This window comes from Ambystoma mexicanum, chromosome 1p, assembly GCF_040938575.1.
Source record: "Ambystoma mexicanum isolate Mex_15411 chromosome 1p, UKY_AmexF1_1, whole genome shotgun sequence".
Classification (NCBI taxonomy): domain Eukaryota; kingdom Metazoa; phylum Chordata; class Amphibia; order Caudata; family Ambystomatidae; genus Ambystoma; species Ambystoma mexicanum.
In genome coordinates, this window is record NC_090921.1 from 1,464,423,538 (window position 1) to 1,464,439,292 (window position 15,755).

Here is a 15,755-nt window from a genome sequence, read left to right on the forward strand (position 1 = left end):
CTCACTAGATGTGTTTCCGTCAAAACTAAGGGGCTGATTAATGGAATTTGTGCGCCGAAAAAGGGGGATTCGTGCGCCATTCTGCCTGCGAATCGCAATTTGTTAAACAGGGATTTGCGGGCAGAATGGCGCACAAATCCCTGTTTTTCGGCGCACAAATTCCATGAATCAGCACGTTAGAGAAAGGGAAGTTTATATTGAGCAGTCTATTTAATTTAGTGTGTTTGTCTCCTCTTTAACTACCTTTAGTTGACAAATGTTGAATAGGTTTTGTCTTTATTTTAGATGAACAGTTTAGTGCTCTGTTCAGGGCCTGAATAGGCTTTTTGCACTTTAGATGAACAGCACATTGTTCTGTTCAGTTTGTTCCAATGTGTGTGCTATTATTAGATGCAAATTGATGTCTTAACTTTGAAGACTGGGGGTATACGTGAGTTGCGCATTTGCACATTTCGTGTTGCAGATTTGTACAAATTAATTTGCTTCTTTGCACAGTAAGTCGATTTATGTCATTTTCACACACTGTTAAAAGCGTTTTATGAATTGAGTTTCGTCTTATTCTCTTTCCCAAACCTGCCATGTGAACCCTGGCTCATGCATTCATATATATATTTAAAAAGTTATTTTTGGGGGACCATGCAGATATAGACCCCTAATGTACTTGTTGGTAAAGGAGGTTGGAGAAAGTGGGATTGAGCCCTGGGCGGCCCACAAAATAACTAGAGAATAATGGCACAAGCGTCCCCCCCGATTGCCATCTCCTCTGCCCTGCCCAAAGGAGGCTTCCTAAGACATGGCACAGACAACAGCTGTACCTCCACAGCAGATGGAAACATGGCAGGCTTGCGGCTTGAAGTAGTGGTATGCTTAGAGGGAGGTTGGCTAAAAAGAGACTGTGATCTGCTTGGCTTGGAGTTCCTACCATCCCATAATGTGGTGTGTTTGTGTTTGTAGGCTGTGCTTTCACGTACGGAGCCTATGCGATGCCAGACCGTTGGGCTAACAGCACTTTGCACCAGTACTTTGTGCCAATGGCTGCTTTAAACACATTTGTCTGCACCGGCCTGTCATGCTACACTCGGTACGTAGGACAACCAAACTATACATTCTCCTGTGTAGGGTGTGGATTTCTAAATACTGTTTGACACTACTAAAGGAGTGAGTGGTGTTTCCAAATGGCTAGCCTGCCTAATACACTAACAGTGACCCCCTAGCATTACCCTAAGGCCTAGCTCCATCTGGTATCAGGAAGGGGACAGAATGGGGGCGCGTAATGTCAAGAAACACCTTCTTTGAAAATGAATTTTTCTGTCGACTTTCCCAAGTAATGATCCTCATTTTTCTAACTCTTCATGCGCTTGCGACTGGGGCAGTAGTGGTTCTCAGCTGTCGGGATGTGACCCGAGTCTTGGTGCCCACCCTATGGTGGCCTGGCCATGGGACGCCCAATGAAACCAGCCATCTGATCCGCAAGGACACCTGGGCACATCTGGACATACTGCATGCAGAGATTTGTCGGGTAGTTGTGCATTACACTGAGCACGCTCTTGGCTGAAATCGGAGTGGCACTGTACCACCCCCTAAACAGTGTGGCCAACAAAAAGTGCACCTCCTTGCAATGTATGTGCCATGGCCATAAATGCATGTATCATTAAAGACGCGCCAGCGGGTTTACACAGCAAATGTACATCCAAGACACACAGGCTGCGCGTTTCCGATACCTTCGGAGGTGTGCTGGCGGTGTGACTTTGGTGCAAACCCTTAAAGTACCCAGGTATGTCCACGCGGAAAAGAACTAGGAATACAAATGACCAAAAAAAGGGAAAAAACAAAAACATCTGGCTGACCTTCAAGAGACATTCACATGCTTATCTGGTGTCTAGGTCACTACTACTTGTTGGGGTGTTGATGATTTGTTTTGGACTAGGGGTGGAGGGGACGGGATCACAGCCCCCCCTGTATGAGAACCACTTGAGTAGACTATTTCCAATGTAGAACTCACTTTAGCCTGTCAGGGATGTGGTCTCACCTGAGCTGACCCACTAATTCCATGCTCAGTAACCCACCTTGTTCACTGCATGTACCTGCCACGGTAACCCAAAAAAGGTGCCCCTCGCAGCGCTTAGTACTGTAGTTCCTAAAAGACCTTGTAGAGCAGTGGCCCAGCGGTTCGATTTTATTTTGATATCGTACAAGTGCTTTTTCGGTCTGCTCTGTGACCTGTTGACCTTTGATAGCATATAGACCATAACTCACTGGGCAGCAGTGTGACCACGTATGCATCACTCTTTCTCTGCTTCTGCTCATATACCCTGCGTGCTGGGTCCCGACTGAAAGGGGCCTCCTTCAGAACTCTTCCTTGTCTAAAAACTATGCTGTGATTGGCTGGTTTGCTGACTGCAGAGTAGATGTTTAGGAATGTGACTGGATTGTGGGAGAAATGCATAGCTCGGCGGGTTGGTGTTCTGCAGCGTTGTCTCGAGGAGGTTCTGTAAAACAGTCCTGCCTTAAAACAGGAAGTGCTTCCAAAACCAAGATGGCAGCTTCAAGCACCATCTAAGTATTATTATTATTACTGTATCTTCTTTCTAACTTCCCCAGGGACTGCATACGGCCCTGGAAGTTTGGTAGAGGCAATGCCCTTAAACAAAAAATTCAGGCAGGAGTTCAATTTAATTTTCCATTCAACAGGGAATGACCTGACCAGGGTTGGACTGGGAACCAAAATAGGCCCTGGAAATAATGTTCAAAGTGTCTGCGTATTACACATTTTCAGCAAGTCCAGCTCTTTTCCTAGGCGAAAATTTGGAAATAAAGTAGGTCACCACACAAAAGAGGCCCAGGGTGCAGAGGCGTAGCTGGAATTCTCCAGAGTTCCCTACAGGCCAGTCCTGCCCTGGACCTGGGATTCCAAGCTTCTGTTCACTCCGAGTGTCATATCCTCATCCCCTTGTCTTGTTGACAATCCCTGAAGAATCCAGTCATATGCTCCTACATTTTAGGGCGAGGACCAAAACAGTTAGTTCATCCCATACAGAGGGCAAAGCAAGCGCAAGGAAGGGAGGGTTCCTTAAATAAGCTGAACACAGACAGTTGTTTGATTTGCATGCACGACTTCCATAGCGGCACCATGTCAGCAGATGCCGAAAGTCAAGCCTTGCAGCCCCTTTCTTGCAGGGCGCCAACACTGTTCAGGGCACCCTATATGTCTGGGTGCAGAATCTCACCATACTACATTTTTCCTGTAGCGCCCATTAGTTTGCATCAAGTCATTGCCACGTGAATGCAGTCGTGCTCAACTCTACCTTTTGAAAGGGTAACACATCATTTTGCACCAGGAACATCCAGATGGTGCCATGCACCAGGAACATCCAGATGGTGCCATGCCGCCCATATGGTCTGTTTTAAATTCTTGGCACCTTCCTAGTGCTTTGGTTCAGCCCAGGATAATCCTAGAGTTTGGGAGTCAAAATGGCAAAAGACAATTCGTCCCGAGTGCATGGTTTTTTGGCTTGCACTTTGCAAAGTCTTAGTGCGTGCCCTGCGCTGGCCCCGGCCAGGCCTAGTGCCACCAGCACTTTGTGCCACGACAAAGACGGGAATGGCATGGAACAGAACAGCCTCTCCTTTAGTTTAATAGCAGAGTGGCTCGGCTGGCAAATCAGTATTCCCGCTGTGTGTGTGTGCTCTGCATAGGAAAGCCCTCTTGTTGCCAGGCTCCTTTGTGCCCATTGTTGGTTGCCCCAGCAACGGGACCGAAGGAGTGCAGCACGCTCTGGACAAACGTCTTTTGAGACTTCTGTGTCTTTCGCTCTTTTGTGACAGATTCCTGGAACTGGAATGCCCGCGGCTAAGTAAAGTCCTTCGCACCGCCGCCTTCGTCTACCCCTTCGTTTTCGACAACATCCCGCTTTTTTATAGGGTAAGTGAGTTTTGAAAAACATGATCATGATAAAAATAAAAAAAACAATCTGCTGTTATATTGTAGTCTTGTCTTGTATCTGGCCAGGAGTGCTTGCAATCAGAATGTTGATGCATGAAGGCAGCTCAGGAGAATGTTGTGTGGATCTGTGTGTGAATGTTCTGGGAGTGTCAGCTGGGGGCCTGAGCTGGGATGATAGGATGGCCGGTGGGTCTACTCCTTTGTATGTTTGTTTGTTTTAGTCAAATTTACATAGTGCACAACAGCCCATAAGCATCGTGGCACTTGTTACATGGCAGAGCTTAGTTACATAAAAGATATTGACATTAGTTACATAGTGATTCCATTTGTGATGCAAGATATACAAAGATTACAATAGTTTACATTACATTTATATTACAATATACAGGTTAAGAGGAAAAGGCGTGGTGACAGTGTTAGTCAAAGAAAGAGGTCTTGCGGAAGACATAGATGGAGGTTTCCGCTCTGAGGGTGGCAGGGAGTGAGTTCCATAATTTCGGTGCAATGTAAGAGAAGCCAAGCCCACCAGCCATATCTCTCTTGATGCGTTTTGTGTGGAGCTGGTTGGTGTACTGAGATATTGTGGGGCGCGTGGATTGTGTTCTTGATATAGCTTCTGATAGGTGTGTGGGAGCGGTGCTGTAGATGCATCTGTGTGTGATGGTAAGGATTTTGAGAGCAATGCGGTTTTTGACCTTTAACCACCGTTCTGCATGTCTGGCATGGGATATGTGGTCTCTTCTAGGGATGCTCATGGCGGCTCTGAGGGCATTGTTTTGTGTGGTTTGCAGTCTGTGGATGTTTTTGGAAGAGGTGCCAGCTAGGAGAGCGTTACAATAGTCGAGTTTGGCACCTATTGTTGCTTTGGCTATTGCTAGACAGTTAGGAGCGGACAAGTATGGTTTAATGGCATTGATACGTTTGGTGCTGATGCCGAGGCTATGGCGCTGACTTGTTTGCTCATTGATAAGTTTGCATCAATGTGTACACCCAATGTTTTTACAGAGGATGAGACAGTGATGGTGGAGTTGTCTATGTTGAAATTGGCGTACTGGGGGTTTAGCTTATCTAAGGTGTTTTTCTGGCCAAGGATAAGTATTTCAGTCTTATCTCCGTTGAGACAAAGGCCATTGATCGCCATCCATGCTTGTAGTGTACTTACCAATCCCTGTCCCTGTCCAGTCATCAATGTCAAAGTATATACTTGAGAGTAACATGATTATGTACATACTGTACACGCTGTATAATAAAGTCTACCTGGATCAATCTGAGTCTCCACAGCAAGTCTGTGTGTGTCTGAGGGACTACTAAGAGACTTTACTACATCTGCCCACTTCTGTGTGACCGGGAACCTTCTCTTATAGGTTGGAAAGACAGTGGATTTAAAATGGGCATATTGGCCGCACAATGGTGAAGTTATCCAATGTTACTTTGGGAGCAAAGCGGCAATAAGCAGATGCCCTCGCCTCTGTAGTTTGGTAAAAGGCTGTATTTACTGAAAGCAATGGTGTGTCCAGACTCTTTTGCCTGGGGTGGCCCAAGTGGGGCACTGACTTATGCAAGGGTGGCATGAAGTACGAGCGCACACACACACACACACATAATGATCATAGTTTAGGATAATGAGGTGGCACCTGGAGTGTCCAAGCAGATTCCAAGGGTAGCACGTGCCACCCCAGGCCACTGCCTGGACACGCCACTGACTGAAAGTAACCTCAAAGGGCATGTTCTGCAACTTGGTCCTCTCGTCATCCAATAACACGCCCACCTCTGATGTATGACTGGGCCTACCGTTCCTTCAGGCCACAGCGTCCACCCTAAGGGCAGGGTTGCAACGTCCAGCTCTTCCCTTAATCCAGTAGGTTAAAGTAGGTTGTAGTTTAGCTCATGGGTGCTGAGTACAGAATGCTCTGATGTCACTGGAATGTGTTGGTGGGTGACTGCGTCTGTAAGTTCCAGGAGTGGCAGGTCTGTAAACTGGCTCGAGTGGATGTGCCAGTGTCTGTGTCCTATACCTTGCTAACTGGTCGTGGAATAAACATACCAACTTACCTGATGTCTCCGGCGTAGTATGTAACTGGAAGAACCACAGATCTTCTCAAAGTACAACTTTAAACGTACCTCTTTAAACAGCTGCCCCTCTGGAAATATTTCTGGCCCCTTGAAAAATCTTTTCTAGCTGGTGTTATTTCCTCTCCCCCATTCACCTGCCTACCCATTTAGGAAATGTCTTCCCCGCTTTAGTTATTCTTTGGTTTTAGCAACCGGCACAGACATCAGGTCCCTCAGAACGCGGGCTGAAATCTCTGATCTCAGTCCACGTTCCACAGAACCACAGGCTGCCTCCCCCGCCACAGGCCGCCATCTTCCTCCGCACCCCCGCTCGCCCAGCACCCCTCACACCTACCCTTTTTTATTTTTATTTTCATTCCACCCCCCCCACTTAACTGATTGTTGCGGTAGCACGCTGCCGGCCGTCGCCGCAGCTTCCCTTTTCTGGCTGCCATGGTCATAGAAGAGGGGCTCTGTATGCCTTTTATAACCATGGTGGCCATCTTGGTAAAGTATTTTCCTTCATTGAAGACATCCCGTTGATTGAAAGAAAATACTTCCTTTTTTTAGCACCGCAGGTTACCGCTTTGGTAACCCGGTGTGCTAATGGTGATCATCAACACTTCTCTGTTCACTACTCTCTTGGAACCCTCAGTGCTAGCTCCTTCCTGGCTCTCCAGTGTATGATCCCAGGAACAGGGAAATGTTCTACCCTTCTCTTTACCTGGTATTAATCAATTCGCGTTAATCAATGAAAAGCCTGTCTCCCCTCCCCCATCCTTCTTCCCCTGGCATAATCATCAAGTCCTCGCTTCAACATTTAGCATTAGCAAAACGTGTGCCAATTGATTGCAACTCTTATTTTCTTGACCCTGTTACATCAACTTCCTCATTTTTTGTTGCATAACTATTATCTGTCGTAATGTTTCTGTGCATGTAATACTGTTCATTTCACCCCCGAATATCTGGTAACTCAAACGTCCTTCCTCTCCCTGCTTCTGCTTTTCATTGAGTGTAAGACGAAAAAGAAAGACAGCGCCCAAAGCAAATCGCCCTGCACTCCCAGTTCATACCTCCATTCCCACCGCCTACAGCTCCTCACCTCTTCCTTGAAGCCCAGCTGTGCCCCCTTTGCAGCACCACAATGTGAAAAGATCACGTGACACAATCCTTATTTTCCAATTCCAATCTTCTGTTGCATTTCTGAAAACTGCCCAAACCAGGCGTCTTCCCAGCACTTCCCCTCCTTCGTGCTGTACCAAAACTCTTCCTCCACTTGCCTAGTGCCCGGCGGGCATCCAGGATCCGGCCTAACTTTGGTGCATAGCCCGAACATGCGCACCTACCCATTCTGCTCTGCCCTGTAACTCCTCAACGTGATGTTTCCCTAATTCTTTCTCAGCCTAATTCTTTCAGTATACACGCTTTCCTTCTCTAGCCTCTCTATTCGGAAAGCACGCATGCTCCCCAAAACATGAAGGCGGATACAGAAGGACTCTTCTCAAACGGCAGAAAACAAACTGCATCCAATGTTGCCACATTCCCCTCATCCATTTCAGTGTAATAGCTTTCCTTATGATTCTTGTCACCATCTCCTGAAATGGCCCATCCTTTCAACAGGCTCCAATCCATGGCGGGCCTGCATCCGATTAGTCATTTCCCATTAAAAAATGTTGGCTTAACCACTGTTTAACCTTGCAAGTAGGCTCGCATTGTCCACTTCAATGTTACTCTCCTATTTAAGAACTCACCATCCCATAGCACAACTACTGCCAGTACTGGGAAATCTCCAATTCAATTCTGTGCTCCTACTTTGGCCATTGCACCAACCACTTGTCTGATACAGTCTTTAAACGTTTGTATATATGTTCTTTTAAGGTATTTGCATTTTAAGGTATAACAAAAATCTGTCAGTTCTAGTACCAGGTTTTTAGAAGAGTTTGCGAATCTGAAAAACCTAATCACACTCAGCCTTAACCCCGCAATATTGTAGACATATGGAAAGTCCTTGTGTGAAGTACTTTAGTGCTGATGGCTTTGTCATAGTGTCAATGGTTTTGTCTTAGCGTTGATGGCTTTGTATTAGTGTTGATAGTTTTGTATTAGCATTGAGGGCTTTGATTAGCGTTGATGGTTTTGTATTAGCGTTGATGGCTTTGTCTTAGCGTTGATGGCTTTGTCTTCATGCCTGGCTTTCCCAGGTCATGGGCATTCTGCAAATGGATTGTCGTTTCAGAGTCGAGCCCCTGTTCCCTGCGCCGAGGTCCCACATGTGGCAAAAGGGGTAAAACAGAATTGGTGCACTAGAGTGCTAAATTGAGTAAACATCACCCTCCCCCTCTTCAATGACCTAGATGATTACGGCATAGCATACACAAACTACGCTGATGATACACAGATTCTTCTCCCTCTCACTGGCTCTTATGATCAAGACGCAGCCACACTCGACCAGATCTATGACATCATCCAGGCCTGGATGGCGGCAAATGGCTTATGCCTCAATGGAGACAAGACCGAAATACTACTGGCCGGTCCCAAACAAGTCCTTAGCAAACTATATAGTAAATACACATCCTTCAAAATTGACAACACAATCATCACTACTGAGGCGGAAGATAAAACTCTAGGGGTATACCTAGACTCCACACTCCCTATGTCTCGTTAAGTGAACGCTATCGCCTCCTCGGCTGCGTTAATTACAAAGATCATTAATGCTGTCAAACCCTACCTTCCCCCAAAAACTGCCTATTTGTAGCCTGAGCTACTGTGGGAGCAAAGTTAGACTATTGCAACATACTGTTTCTAGGCACATCAGACAAAAACCTGAAGAAACTACAAACCACACAAAACAATGCACTCAGAGCAGCCATCAGCATCCCTAAGAGAGAGCACATCTCCCAGGCCAGACAGGACGCCCACTGGCTCCCTGTGAAAGAGCGCATTCTCTTTAAAACACTCTCCATCACACACTCCTGCCTGTCTCAAACAGCACCTCCCTATGTATCAGAAGCTATTCACTGAGCCACTTCTAACAGACCCAAGCGGACCCAATACTGCAACCAACTTGAAGTTCCTACCTTCAAATGACAAAAAGCTAGAGGCTCCAGTTTTCCCTTCTTAGCTCCCAAAAACTGGAATGCGCAACCACCCGCCATCTGGAAAGAAACATCCCTCAATCCATTCCGCAAGGCACTCAAAACACTACTTTTCCACTAAACCTTGCCGGCCGCCTAATGCTTACACTACTGACACCGCTACTACCATATCACACTATTGTACTACACACCGTAGCTCGCTATGTAAGCTGCTGAATTACTGCTGATATGTAAATATGTAAAATTATGTTTCTGTAAGCTCAATAGGTTTAGTTGTTCGTAAAAGCAAGTATCTTGTAACAGCGCCACGATGCCCTAGGGCCGTTGCCACTTTAAAAATCCAAATAAATAAAAAGAAATAATAATAATTACACCTTCAGTCCGAGGGTGTCATCCTAGAGTACCCTGCCATCCCTGGTGCCCCCTCGCAGTGGCATGCTTTGATGCTGCTCTATGCCCCACTGCCACAACAACCACCAAGGACACAAGTCAAGAGATTGGCAGAGTAACTGTGTAGGAGCCAATCCATATGACCTCCCATCACCTTTTCATTTACAGTCACCTGGCTCACCTTTATGTGTTTGTTTTATCTGCACCCTCCTACCCTCACCATCTCTCTCCTCCATCCACTTTTCCTTCACTATGCAGACTACCCTGGACATTGCCACAAAGGCCAACTTCCGGACCGGCATCCGGGCTTTGAGACCATTTGAGGTTTGATCTGCACAGTATACAAACATTCTAGCATTCCATCACACAATATGATACAACTCACCAAGGCCCAATTAAGCTGTTCTGCCACCATAAAGATATCATCAGTACACACATATTATATGTACATATTATATTGTATGATACTTAAAATCTGGTGTGCGTACTCTGGCAGGGCGGCATAGGGGAACTGGCCCGAGTCCGTAGAAAAGGACAGTAGAAGAAGGTTTTCTATCACACATTGGGCCTCATTACAAGTTTGGTGGTAGCCTTGCCGGTAAACCAGGCAGGCTGCTGTCAAACTTGCACATTTTTCCAGCCCCCGCGAATGGGCAATTACTGGGTCATTACGGCACCGCCGGACCCGGTAATTGCCCATTTGTGGGAATCAGCAAAAAATGCTCCCCATTCCCATTTGAGCCCTATAGGGCTCAAATGGGAATGGAGAGGTTGGTGCACCGGCACCATTCAGAATGGGGCCGGTGCATCTGACAGGCTGTGCTCGCGGGTGCCGGAAGGCTCCCGTGAGTAGAACTCGTAGTTTGCCGGTCCGGTACCAATGGTACCGGCAAGCTTACCAGTCTGGTAACAACGGTACCGGCAAGCTTACCAGTACAGTTGTTACCAGACCGGCAAACTTATAATGAGGCTCATTTTCTTTAATTGCAGTGACATTAAATATCCTATAAGTGTTATGGGGTTTTCTTCACCAATCACCTCCTGAAAAAGAATTGGAGTGTGCTGAAAAGAGAAGAAAAAATTAAGAGATTGATGGAGTTTCTGCAAAGGCCCCTGCAGAATGGACAACCGCATACACAAAGACCTAGGAACATAATATCAAACTGGGCGAAGAGTCAGTATTGCACAACATTGCAGGAAAAACGGGCAGGGACCAATCTTTGAAAGCCCACGCTTTACACGGGCCACGATTTTAGTGGCCGAGTTTGTGATATATTTCTAAAGCTTGTGAATCTGCTTAGATTCACATGCTTTGCATAGGCCAGTATCTAGTGGTTGCTCCGAAGTATTACACTTTTTATTTCTCAAAATCAAAAAGGCCATTGATATAGGTGTGTGCTCATGACACACTATCCTTACGCTGCATGCACAGGTACGCATCAACGTCCTTTTTCCACCATCGGTTGGCCGTATGTGAGTAGAGTGCAGAACAACTTTGCGATTCAACTCCAGATGACCGCTGCATTTGACATCGAAGATCATCTCAGCAATCGAGTTCGATTAAGCTCATGATGAGTTGTCGCATCGATGCTGCTAGACGTATCATCTGAAAAGGCGTATAGTAGGGAGAGTGGGGCGGGGTGAAAGGCCTGAATTGCCACGCAGCCATAGAATGCCTCTAATTCCCAACACATTTACATTCCAGGTTGCCCTTGATTTTCAGCCTACTCATGGAGAACGCTCTGTGCAATACCAAGTTGAATTGGAAGGACATACATGGGCTGTGTAATAACTGCCTCCACAGGGACCACCTTGGGAACAGGTGCTCTTCATGGAAGCACTTTAAAACAAAAACACGTAATGAGAGCAGAGTCAAGTGCTGGGTGACCCATGCTATACAGATAGAGTGGCAGAGGCTATGCTCCGCACCCTAAAAGAGGTTACCAAGGTCAACTAGCCGAGAGCCAAGTCAAGATTGACCCTGAGCAGGCTTAAAAAGAGGTGCTGAAGGGGAAAACCTCTTTTTAAGGCTGCTCAGGGTCACGATCCATGGAGACAATATCAGGTGACAAAAAGACTGTCAAATTGCCCAAGGCCAATAGCATCGAAGCCCAAAAATCCCCCATCTGGTAGTAGCACTGAGAACTAGGGATCGACATCAAGGTCAGTGGAAACCGATCAGTTACAAGCATTGAGTGCTGTCAACGCTGATGTTAAAACACAAAAGACAAAACGTAAAGTCCCCAAACACGCAGACCCTGAGTAGGGTAAAAATAGTAGACCTACGAAGATGGCCTCCCAGAGCAATACAGTGTTATTACAGCAATGCACACATTCAGAAGCGGGGATTCTCAAGATTCCAGAACAAGGCACTCTTAGGAGTTCTCCACATCAGAGGAGGAAAATGAGGCAGAGGAGTTGGAAGAGGAGCAGCCGTGAGGGCCTCCACACAAAGGCAAATGCCACTGTCCAGCAATCTTAGCAGGTGTGAAACACAGAGGGTTTTCCACCACCATGTCCCGGGGTGGCTTGTCCATAATGGGCAGGGAGGCGCCGACCCGCCGGGTCTTGGCCCCCTCTCACCCATTATGGAGGAGCCAGCCCAGTGAAATACGAGCACTCCCTCAACTGTTTTTTTCAGCTGAAGGAGTGCTCTTAACTGTCAAAGGGAAACACTGTTTTCCTTTAACAGTTAAAATTCCCTAGCTGTGCAAGCTCAATGAGCCATGCAAGGATGGGGCGTTTGCTTCCCCAGCCTCGCATGGCTCATTGGAAATACTGGCTGGGGTACTGCATGTCTGTATATGCAAGGGGGCGCTCCTGCACCTCCTCGCACATAAAGACAGAGCAGGCTGGAGTGGGGCGTCTCGTACCCACGCTCAGGCCCCTCTACGCATGAGCAGAAACCAGGAAGCTTTCTGATTCATGTTCATGCTACCATGGGGCTTGAGCGCTGGTGAGAAAAGACCTGCGGCAGAAGGTAAGTTTGTTTATGTTCTGTTTTTTAATTTACATCATGGCTATGGATGCGTGCGTGCTTGTGTTGTTAGGTGAATGATTGGATGATGATGGATTCAGGTGTACATGATAGCGTGATTGCTGTGTGCATGTTTTGTACATGTGTGTGTTTGTATGTTCATTTATTTATTATTTAAATATGAGTATGCTTGTGTTATCAGTGAGTGCATGATGGGTGCTCGTGTGAATGAGACAGAGCTTGCAGTGTGTATGTTATCTAAATGTGTGCATTTGTATGTTCATTTCAATATGTGTATCGATATGTGTATGCTTGTGTCATGCGTGATTGCATAATGTATGTTCGTGTGAATGAAACAGAGAGTGTTTTCTGTGTGAATGTGTGTGTTTGTATGTTTATTATTTAAATGTGTGTATGCTTGTGTTATGAGTGAGTGCATTATGGGTTTCCGTTTGAATGAGACAGAGTGCTTGCTGAGTGTATGCTATGTAAATGTATGTGTATGTATGTTCATTTATTTATGGAGGGAACAAGGGGAAAAACAGCAGTCGTTCAGAGCCCTTGAAATTCTGAAACAATAATAGTCTGCACAAGCAGAGGAAGTGCATAAAAAACAATTAACAGTGGGGGTAACAGCAAATGGGTCTGACAACAATTCTGCAGTTTTTTCAAGTGCAATAAAGGTGCTACCATGCAGGGAGTGAAGAGAAGGGGGAAGAAAACAGACGATCTTCAGGCATGGTGCATTTGGATCATGAATATGCACAGATGAATACAGGGGAGGGGTCTGCAGGGGGGGTGGACAAGTCCTGGGGGGTCCAAGTGCAACCTGTCGTGGGAGACTGGGGTAAGTGCAGAGAGATGCAACTCTCTTGGGTCATTGATCAAGTGCAGTGATGATGGAGCGAGTGCAGGGACCCGAGGCGAGTGGGAGAAAGACTGGCGGGGGTGCCAGGGACCTGTGAGACTCTGAGGTGCACCAGGCGCCCAGTCTGCAAGCTGTACGGGGGGGGGGAGGGAGGGAGGGAGGAAAAGAGCAGAGAGATAGGTTAGCAGTGTACTTTCTTATAGTATCATTACTGGCATTATGCACGAAGCAAGCATGAGTACCTTCTTATATGGTAATAGTAGGGTATAATGTTGCAGTCAGCATGGAAATGTATGGTCACAGCCAGTGTGAAAAGGTTTTATACTGGCACATATTGTGGGAAAAGGCATCATGCAAATGTGTTGGAGAACTGCTCCTTTGCACTGTTGGTGTATTACCCCACAAAACCCAACTGCAAACTATTTGTTTTTTTAATCAATTTTTTCAAAAATATGTGCTCTAAAATGCACCACTTTTACCCATTATTTAAAAAACGTTTTTAAACGCTCCCTCGCTATGCTCAGTCGCTCTGACATTTCAGGGAAAAATATTCACGCCCCTCCAGTTATAAAATTCACCAGCTGCCACTGATCATGTCACAAATTGCATTCTTCCTGGAGAACACGGAATGCAGGCTCTGTAAACGCAAACTACATTCACTCGTTGCAGGAAGGCATAGAGCCCCTTGAAGACCCCCATAATGAGGCAGTAGAACATTATAGTGATGTCTATGAGGATAAAGAAGATGAGACCCCTGTACATGGGAAAGGCAGTGCGAATCCAGATAATTACTCTATGGACCCTCCTAAAGACTTCAACCCCCACATTATTACTTCCCCAAAGGAAGACCAATTTGAAAATACGGCACTGCTCAAACCAGCAAGCAGGCAGATTTGGAATTAGGGCACAGGAAGCTGATGAAACTATAGCATTCATTGTGGAACACAACACAGTGTCTCATTTCATTCCCTTAATGTACTTAGTGAAAAAGTGACACCTTCTCTGTTAAAGCCAGCCGACAGGAGAGAAATAATATAAGCCCTCACCATTTGACCCACTCAACATACAGGGTCAGCCAACACCAGAGTCCCTTGTTGTTACAACAACTAGAAAAAGGAGTAACACCTCCCTCAACAGCGGAACATCTGCCCAAAAAAGAGAGCAGAACAATCTACTGTGTTATCAGAAAAAGGCTACTTTAACTATATACAGTGTTTGTATTGTGAATGCAACACCCCTAACGACGCTCTAGAAAGGGCGAAATAGGACTATCAGTGACCTCTACATCTAGCCTTCTATAACATCTTGCAGGAAGGGTAAACACTGCAAAGTTGATTAACAAGAATGCGTTAGACGCAACAGGAACTGCAGGACACCAAGTTGTAGAAGCCATGGTCATTAAGCGTCGTGCATGACGGTATTGCGCGAAAATAATGAACAAAAAGCTGAATTGTTCGGTATTATGGGCTCGGGGATTGCAGGGGTGTCCCCAGCTTCCATTACATGGATATCGGCAGGGAAATAAAGATTGACAGACAAAAGAAAAAAGGACCCTGCTGCAGAATTTCCCACCCAATAAAGGGATAGGAAACTGATATCCCAGGGAGCCGGGCAAGGCACAGGAATAAAAGTAAGTGCCAGGAAGGATATATGCGTAAATGTGGAAGCAGATATGTGGGATCGGGGAAAGAGTGATCGACGCTATCACTGCGCGCCTGTATTTTCAGATTTGACATTTTTGTATGTGAAATTAAGGGGCACACAGTGATCACATAGATCCATGCATGGCTACACGGTACCAGCTTTAAGCAGGAGAAGTAAGCCCGCCTGGAGGATAAGCCACCTGAGAACTCCCTGCACTTTGGCAAACTGGTGGATGAGCCACTAGAGAAAGCCAAAAAAGAGCAAACGAGCATGACACCCTAAAATACTGGGTCAATCGACCTTACCAGCACAGGGGGGTGTTCTACAATACGTGAACTTTTCTAGGTCAAACATATGGTCAATCATTCACGCAGAATGCACATCTGCCTATGGAGTACGGAATACAGGCTCCAGTAGCCAGTCATTTTCATACACAGCAATGACAGCAGCAGTGTAGGACGAGGTAGAGGCAATACAACTAAGTATTCATCTACACATGGGAGGGGATCACCACAAACAAGTGGCCGGCATGTACAATAAAGGATGGGATACTGTATAGAACTTGTGGGTAGACCACTCAGCCTTCAACCGCGCAACAGAAAGTTGCCCAAGAACATCTCCTTCTACTACAGGACGAAGTTCAGACGCTTCTGGAAAAGGGGGAAATCAAAAGATGAGTGCTTGGTCTGCACCCTGCAAACACATTTTGGAAACCAGAAGGATTCCCATAGGCACATCACAAGAGGTATTTCCACTCTTAAAAATATACTTTAATGTTCCAAGGCC

The 15,755-nt window shown here is 46.2% G+C and overlaps 1 protein-coding gene across 1 annotated transcript in view; it reads left to right on the forward strand.

Annotated features, from left to right (window-relative positions):
- PAQR6 (progestin and adipoQ receptor family member 6) overlaps positions 1-15,755 on the forward strand; it is a 107,469-nt gene that overhangs the window by 64,989 nt on the left and 26,725 nt on the right. The window contains exons 5-6 of the mRNA XM_069607114.1: positions 955-1,081; positions 3,826-3,922. Coding sequence (XP_069463215.1) covers positions 955-1,081; positions 3,826-3,922 — 224 coding nt within the window. The remainder of the gene's footprint in view (positions 1-954; positions 1,082-3,825; positions 3,923-15,755) is intronic.